This window comes from Rhyacophila brunnea, unplaced genomic scaffold (genome assembly GCF_057557595.1).
Source record: "Rhyacophila brunnea isolate RB1 unplaced genomic scaffold, BYU_Rbru_1.0 scaffold_24, whole genome shotgun sequence".
Lineage (NCBI taxonomy): Eukaryota > Metazoa > Arthropoda > Insecta > Trichoptera > Rhyacophilidae > Rhyacophila > Rhyacophila brunnea.
Window position 1 is genome coordinate 4,880,669 of NW_028232904.1, and position 9,331 is coordinate 4,889,999.

The following is a 9,331-nucleotide window of genomic DNA, read 5'->3' on the forward strand; positions in this document are numbered from 1 at the left end:
AAAAATCTTGAAAAAAAATATGGTGCCGGGCTGGACTCCAACTCACAAACATCATTAACATCCACATCCGTTACGAAATTAACTACTATTGCTGCAATTATATTATGATCACGTCATGAGCTGTCACAGTGACAAATTTAATCTATGGTTTCGTCATTCCACAGAATATTTTGAATGATCACTATCTCTATAAATTCAATGATGGAAAGTACCTATTCTAATTTATTAGTATTTTGAATTATTATTCATTATTCATGGTAATTTTAATTAATTTTAACAGTTTCTACATGTGCATACATTAAAATTACTTGCGATATTGCATCCATAGATAGTATTTTGAGCAGAACCTAATTGGCAGACCATAGATAATAATTTAATAGAAAATCTAGAGCGTCTATGAGCATCCTGTCTAGAGCGACAACTCAAACGGACACTAACGAACCAAATAATTATGAGCGCATATGATAACCATTCATGCGCACCTATATATACACAAAACTGCCATCGACAGCTATCAAGGATAGTTTTTCATATGTTTGTATCGAAGTATTATAATTGTTACAATAAGTTAGCCGTCTAAACAGTCAAAACTGTCTATCTCGCTCTAAAATTTAGCACACCCAAAAGAGATGCTGTTAAAACATAGCACTTATTGTAATTGTTACAATAAGTACTAATATACTCCAATAAAAAACTATCCTCGATAGCAGCCTATAACAGTCTTGTGTATAGAATAGATGCGATGGATGCAATAACCGTAGGTGAACACACTAGTTATTACCTGCATGTCAGGTTTTTATCTCTTGACCTTTATGCATAGAGTGTCTGGGTGTTGGGAATGTATCTAGAAAAGTGCGATATTCCAAAGTTGAGTAATAAGCGGAATGAGAGTAATCAGTGGCAACTGCCCCGTACCACTGTCTTAAAATCGATAAAAATATTATAGATATTTTTCAAAATGGATCTACTACTGCGCTGTTTCCGCGCCTGGTTATAATTATTATGTTTGGGAAACACTGAATTAGATGATCGATATTATGTTCTTATAATAATTATTCTTTTACTCTTATAAAATGTGTAATGTTATCTAATGATATTATGTAATGTGCTCCCATTAGCAAAAAAGCAGCTTTTCGCCAAAGTAACATTTTGAGATAATGACACATTTACGTTTTTTGAACTTTTCTTAAAAAAAAATTCCAATAATGTGGATGAATCTTTTGATTTATGCTGCATAATTATATTATAGTTGTTTTGAAAATCACTAAACTTACATAAAATATCATTTAATATTTAAAATCTTAGTATTTGTTTTTTATTTCATATTGTGAATATATATTATATCTATTTCATAAATAAAAACACAGTATGTATGTCACTATTCATAACAAAAAGACCCATGTGATACTTTGTTTTTGCTTATGATTCTTGATCAAACTACACAGCTCTATGCAGTAATGCAGTATTACATATTAATCATTCAAGAAGTACCTAGATATCTTTTATTTAATTTTGGTATGTATATTTGGGTCTAGGTCGATTTGGCACCGGACAACTGGAGGCCACGGAATTCGAAAATAAATAGATGTTAGGTACTTATAGGTACTTCAAAAAAAAAATATTCAATATTATTATTTATATTTCAATGATTATATTAATTCGACTGTGGAAAGGCAAAAGGAGTTAATCCACACTAATCAAATTTTATAGGAGGCACAAAAAACTTTTTGATAATGATTTTGGGCCAAAGTCTAAATATAAAATAGACACAAACTTGAAGTGCATGATGATTAATAATTTGGTGTTTTTTTTCCCCAATCTATAACTAAATAATGAAGTTATTGAAGAAAAACTAATAAAAATGAGGGTTAAGTCATTTTACCTGACAAAAAATTAGGTAGGTATTAACATATTTGGAGTTAGACACATACATTTTACTTGCGATTTATGTTATTACTATAATATATTAACATAAAACAGTGCATAATAATGATATTAGTCTATTACAATGATATTAATCGTAAATTAAAGCGAATTGAAAACAATTTAAATTGACAAGTATTTTTGACACATCACGTAACCTATAAATCGCATGGCGGTGTTTTAAGTGAATTAGCAAATATTGTATTACTTTTCTCAGATATTATGAAATCATCAAATCAATTAATCGATAATCGACAATTAAAACATAATATAACTTGTAACAGGCCGTTTCATGCTGATATAGATAGAATTTACAACAGCTCTTCTCGTGTGTGATATAAAAACTTTAAGATGTAATTTTAAACACTAACAGTTCTTGTCGGGATTATTTGTTGTGTCCATATTAACACCACACTTTTCAAGAATCATTTTGCTTCGTTCTGTTGCCATTTTCACTCAACGTTTAAACTTTAAATGATTTTTTATGAAAAGACTGTCGAAACCCGTGTTAACTGTCAAATGACCGACCGAGAAATGTACGTGGCTTAAGTCTTCCTTCTGGTTCATAACTTACCCGGTCGGCCGGCAGAGTTTAGTAAAAACAACCATTATTTTCATACATTTGCAACGTAAGATGCATAACGCCTTTTTCCTTTCCGTAAAAAATTACTTGACCGACTAATAATGTCATTGATGTGGAATAAATCCTTTTACCTGGACGCAAATTTCAAACGCCCTTCTATTTTAAAAATTAAAAGCTAAAATTTGATAATAATTTGGCATTTTGCAGCTTACATCCTTTAGGCAGAACGTGTATTTAGTTGTGTGCAATGCTATTATTCAATAAAACCTATTTTGCAAAAAGTGAGGGTTAAATCCTTTTGCCTTTCCACAGTCGTATGATTTAATAGTTGGCGAGAATGTAAATATGCAGACGTAAACAATGATTTAATCGTGCATATGTTTAAGTTCCAATGAAAAAAGAGTTTTTTATTTTATATAAAGCTTTAGGCATGGTAATTCTCAATCCGCGATAAAGAATACTATGTTAAGAGTAAAATGAATTCAAACTACTAAGTAGTAGATGGAAACTGATTAAAATACCTCGTCTATACGTGTCTACGACAGTGCGGCGTCCAATTGTCCGGAGGCCAGTCGTCCCATTCCCGTATATTTTGATATAATTATTTACTATTAATTTATTACACATTAAACAGTGATATATATCATTACCAGTAATTTAATATGTACAAATATGAAATTTTTGTAAACCTTTATTAATCATGGAACTATATTATTTTACAAGTACAAGTAAGAATGATATAATGATAGTTTTAAAACTTATAAAACATTAGTTTATTAGAAGCTTTTGACAAAAAGTGCATTTCATAGTCTATGGAATCATTCACGTAAGAATTTATATATTTTAAGAATTTAGATCCCTAATTGCTTTAACATTTACAATATTTTCCATGTATGGCTTGTGTTCATTATTTTTTTTACTATTAATTTTATAGCTAGATGAGAAGTCACTCCAACTGAAAAAAATCTGAAAATATCATTTTATTCGTTGGGACTTTCCGCGAAATAGTTTATGATAAATTAAATAATGTTTTTAAACAATGCGTGTTAGAGTTAGCCAATGTCATTGACAATTTAAATAGTATTTGAGGTTGCCTGTCAAAATATCATGCGCCATAGACAAAAACACCGTATGCCATTGTTTGTAAGCATAAAAGCCGTATACTTTCAAGCCAAACTGGGTTTTTGCTTATGAATCGCTGTATACTGTCTTCTTGTTTATAATAACTACCATTTTCGTGAAAAAATGAAAAACAATATGTCGATTTTTATACTGGAATAAATTTTATACTGCTTTTGATTGTATACTAAATGGTTTATAATTTCACGTAGAGCATTATCCGCACGCTAACTCAATTTGTGATTTTTGTCGAAAACCTGCATTTTTGCTTATGGGGGCAGCAATGTGTTCCTAATATTTATGTTCTTTATATTTTGAATGGTTTTAGAAATAGTTATTACTGTACAAATTTTTGAATAAAAGTATTATTTTTATAAAAAAAAAATGTCTTTATTTTCCTAGAAATGCAATACTTTACAACTACAGCGCATCTATTCTATACACAAGGCTGCTATTGACTGTAGTTTATCATATTTATGTATTGAGGCAGTTAATTGTTACAATAAGTTAACCATCTGCGCATCTATTCTATACACAAGACTGCTTTCGGCCCGCTACGGCAGCTAACTAGGGTAGGAAAATATCGAAATATTAACACTTATTGTAACAATTACACTAAGTTAGCCGTCTAAACAGTCAAAACTGACTATCTCGCTTTGAAATTTATCATAGCCAAGAGAGGTGCTGTTAAAACATAGCACTTATTGTAACAATTACAACTAGTAGTAACAAGTGCTAATATTTTGATACTTTCCTACCTTAGATAGCTGTTTTAGCGGCCGAAAGTAGTCTTGTGTAGAGAATAGATGCGCCGGATGAAAGGCCAGAGACTTACGCACTGGACTACAAGGTAAACTTGCATTGTCGTTTTACTAAGTCGCCTCATGAGTATCACGCCATACCATAAACATCATGCATTGTGGAACTTTTAATTATTTTCTTTAAATTTACACGTTACATTTTACCTTTGATTTTATGGTTTGTAAAGGAGCTACAAATGACAGATAATTGAAACAATATTTTTGTAGGTTGTCAGTTTTTATTATTGAATGCTCTAGCTTACTATAACCTCACGTGATGTGATCGTAAATGTTTCTAGCTTTATAGATAAGGTGTTCCTGCAACCAACAGGTAAGAATGGTTGCTCTGAGCCCATAGTAATACCCCGTTTACACGTGAATAGATTCACTGCTGACAGTACGTATTATCGCAGCATAACAAAAAATGTTCTGCAGTTGCAAGATTGCATGTATGAATCAAAAAAGTTTTGAAGCTTCAGAATTTTCATGTGACAGTTGGGATTTTTTTGATGTACTCTGCACAGTAGAACGATAGTGGCGAACCTGCCGGCAAAAGAGTCATTTTGAGGTTAAAGCCGCGTTGACACGACACGGACCGAGCGCCATCCAAGCGCATTCGTACGGGACATCTTCATACAAATTACTCCTATCCAAGTTACTTGGACCGCGTCCTACTCATCCAAGCTAGCTTGGATAGGAATAATTAGTATGAAGATGTGTCATACGAGTGCGCTTGGTCCAAGTCAACTTGGATCGTGTCAACGCGGCTTAACCGATTTTTATGACCTGTCAAATAGTACCACAAAATGACAACATCGCGTCTCGTTTACTCTTGACGGTAATTGTGCCACAGATGCCGTCATGAGCTTTTATAATTTTTTTTTACGGAAACAGTTTATTCCATGTAAGTAGGCAATTATAATAAATACCTTTTTCTATCGGCGCATAGGTTTTTTGATCTAATAATTGTTAATTTAAAATTTGAATTGAAATTTAATGTATCATTATCACAAACTAAGATTATATTAGGTTGGGGTAGGTTAGGTTTGGTTTGGTCTAAAAAGAAAGTTATGAAATCTCATGACGGCATCTGCGGCACATTTACCCTCTTGAAGAATGAGGTTGGAGAGACAGTAGGCTCTTTTACGTCTAAACAGTTATGGTCACAATAATTTAAAATACTTACTATTGCTTCAAATAAATCCAGGCGTCGAAATGGACCGGAACGCCGTTCCTGTTCGTGAAATCGGTAAAATTATCGCTCCGTCTCGTGGAATAAATAATTTGACTGTCTGAGCTGGATAGGTCATATATTATAATAGAAAATCTAACACACTCATTTTTATGAAAAAAACATAAACTTTGATAACTTTACTATGTAAAAATCTTCAGAAAACTGTCGAGCGCTCCGGTTCGTAAATTTTTCCATTTCGAGCGCTGAATAAATCCATGCACGTGTACAGGCGCTATTATGGATAAGGTGGCCCCATATATTAGTCTATGGCAGTGGCGAAGACTCTATACTAGGCGATTATTTAAAGCCTACCTTCTTCAGAAAAATATTTTTTAATTGCATATTGACATAGGTATTTGTATACTTAATCACTTCATTATTTTGTTTTATAAAAATAATTTATTTTGCCAAGGAGAGATGTCGTATATAAGTATAGGAATGTATTACAGTATTACACAGTCACAAAACAATCTGCAAAGGTATTAAAAAATATACCACAGCGCGTCATCTATCTTGACATAAATAAAGTTCCGATTATGTGTGAAATAATTCTGAATTTTTTTCGTATGGACTTTACGTTTCATAACCTTCGCAAGTCTGTCGAATTGTATGAAATAAGGTAAGCTCCTCTCGCAGAGCCTAAAACATTTGCGCATAATATTGTTGTCATGACTGAGCACTTTGTCCAAAATCATTAATAATTACTTAGATAATTTAAAAAAATAGTTTCTACGGCGTTTAATCGAATATTAATAAATACGTGTAGATTGTTTCTAAAAATAAAAAGAAATTTTATCTAATGATGTTTGATGGGTATAAATGTGTTGAAAAATACGTAATTTAAACACATCTCTCATTTTTATGTTGTCAGTGAGTTTTTGAAGTTTTATTGAATTATTGTCATTGTCATTTATTAGTGTATTCATTAGTACTAAATATCGTATTATCTTCTTATTTCTCTATAGTCTTATTATAGTATACCTGACAAGTGTGCTTCTTTTTATCAGATGTCCACAGCCTACCCCTTTCCAAAAGTCACCCTTCGCCACTGGTCTATGGGTGGCCCTGTACAGTTACAATGTTTGCTAATGTAGTTCTTGACAGCCAGAGTTTAAGTTAAGTAAACAACAAAAAACTGCTATTACTAACACATATTACTTGTTTGATATCTATAATGGCACTGGTTAAGATTCGGGTAAATGAAATAAAACGAAACCAGTAAGTTATTTACAAATTATTTAATTATCTCATCCAGATTATTCACTGACTGTAACAGTGGCCAAATTGATCACAAATTAACAGATTAACTAAACGTATTAACATAATAAATATTTCGTGACGTCTTCATTCAATCCTTTCGGACAAACTTGGCCCTGGGGTCATCAGGCCTCATGATGGTGTATTCAAGTTTATAGCGCCTGTTCGGCTCGCCATTCTTGTAATTCACGTAGAGTGAGCGACCTATCATCACCAGTCCAACCAAGGCAAGGCCTGTACTTCCAACAACTTCAGGGATCTCATTCCATCCTTGTTTCAGGAGTCCGATAAAACCTTTTGAGGCAAATCTCGAGGCCCCCGCTGCAGCCGACATGTCTATTGGATATTTTGTTACTCAACCTCAAAGCTTACGTCAAATTTTCTTAGTTCAAAATAATTATGCAATTATTGTAACGGTGTTGCTATAATGCGTTTTTCAAATGACCATAGACTAATATACTTCAAATGACCAAGAAAAGTATTATAAAATCGCGTCTACACTATTTTTTAGCACAATTTAATTTATTTTGCCATAATGTGTTTTGACAAAATCATAACAAAACATATTCAGTAATTCAATATGACTTCATAGAAAAATATTATTGCTAATAATATTCAGTTCACGTGACAACCTTTTTAATAAATCAAATTTTGACGATATGGCCAGTGGCGGCTCGTCCAAATGCACTGCAGAACTGCAGCAACCCAAGCAAATTGAGAAAAATGTAATATTATATGAAAATATCAATATTATTTAAGCGTGTTAAACTCGCCCGCGCACCGATACATCCAATAATTATTATCATACACCGCGATGAAAGTGATGCATCGAGTAATTTCATGCAGTACCATTTTCGATAGAATATGCTCGAACAGGCGTAGGAGGGGCGCAGGGAGCGGGGCTCTCCGCTCAGAGCTTAGTCTGATACTGCCGCTTTGGCAGTATTTTCGTGTTACGAACGTTGTCGGGTACAGCGGCTCTGAGCTAGAAGCGATGCGCGGCGAGAGTCGCGACAGCTGATGTCGAGAGCAACTAAATGGTGATAGACCTTCTTTCAAGGAAAAAAGACAAGAATTAATTTTTAATGAAATAAAAACACTTATACTTAATGTTTAATTTTAATAATTTTGATGTTAATTAATATTAAAATATAAGCCAAATAAACATTTTTTTTATTTTTAATCAACCGCAGCACCCCCAGATATAATATCCACAAGCCGCCATTGGATATGGCATACTCCAGGGTTAGCGAACCTTTTTACGTACGCGTGCCAAAATTTCCCAAACATTATTTTTCAACTGTCTGACTATTTCATGTCTATTTAAAAATGCTATTAAAAACGATTATGTTTTAGAACTCACAAAATATAGCACACAATATAATAATAGCGTTCTAATTTTTTTTCAATTACGCCATACATTTCGGTCCGTCAATTTTGAAACTATATGCTAGATTACTATTATTAGCTTCACCAAGTTTTTGTTTCTTATTTAGTGCAGTCATTTTTTGTGGGTGTAAATCAAATCGTTTGTTAGTGTATTAATTAGTTTGGTTCTTTACGCACAATCTGACACCATAAATTGAGGCATTATCTCGCTACAGTTGTCTCAAGTATTGTAAATCAATCAAAATTAGATGTTTGCGGCGCAGCATCACCCGCCGCATGATATTATTATGTGATGCATAAATACAGTGACGTCCCTAGACAGAATGCCGCCCCTAGGCAGTGCCAAAATGCCGCTCCATTTTGTATACAGTATTTTTATCATCCTTTCATGACTCTATTATATAAGAAATGTGTTGTATGGATACACTATTAACAAAATATATACCACTAAACATACCAAATTAAATTTATAAATATTTTTAATTAATAAGTCAGATTTTAATTATTCACAAAACTGCACGTGTCGTTTATTGTCACCAAGGATGTCAAAGGGCAACGGAAGTAAACTAGACATCGCGAACACGAAAAAAATTACAGTCCTGTTAAAACTTTTATGTTAATTAATACATTTTGTTTCCAACCAGTGAGCTGATTTTTTAATGGAAGGATATTTTCCTTATTATTAAATTTAGTTACCTAGCTATTTCTAAATATACTAAATGATTCTCCTCTATTTGCCGCCCTTCGAGTGACTGCCGCCCCCAAGCGACACTCAATCTGCCTACCCCCACAGGACGTCACTGCATAAATATAGTCTAAGGACCGACCTATTCAATTATATAAATGCTCATTCTTGAAGAGTATTTGCCTGCTATTTTGTTTCCAATGCGATCTGTCATTTATTATTATTATAGGTATACTTTTCTAATACTAATGACTTCAAGCTACTAATTGGACAATAAGCAGAGGTATTGTAATCAACAGTTAAAATGTGGAACTACATGTAGATATGTGAAGGATTTAAAG

At 32.8% G+C, this 9,331-nt stretch overlaps 1 protein-coding gene across 1 annotated transcript; it reads right to left on the bottom strand.

Annotated features, from left to right (window-relative positions):
* Window positions 1–6,878: 6,878 nt before the first annotated feature.
* Window positions 6,879–7,348, bottom strand: NdufA3 (NADH:ubiquinone oxidoreductase subunit A3). Its single transcript, XM_085951279.1, has one exon. The coding sequence runs from the start codon at window positions 7,248–7,250 to the stop codon at window positions 7,008–7,010; it is 243 nt and encodes an 80-aa protein (XP_085807405.1). The 5' UTR covers window positions 7,251–7,348; the 3' UTR covers window positions 6,879–7,007.
* Window positions 7,349–9,331: the final 1,983 nt, after the last annotated feature.

Excerpts from the sequence above, each read along its gene's own strand:
- NdufA3 (XM_085951279.1), bottom strand. The coding sequence starts at position 7,250 with ATGTCGGCTGCAGCGGGGGCCTCGAGATTTGCCTCAAAAGGTTTTATC.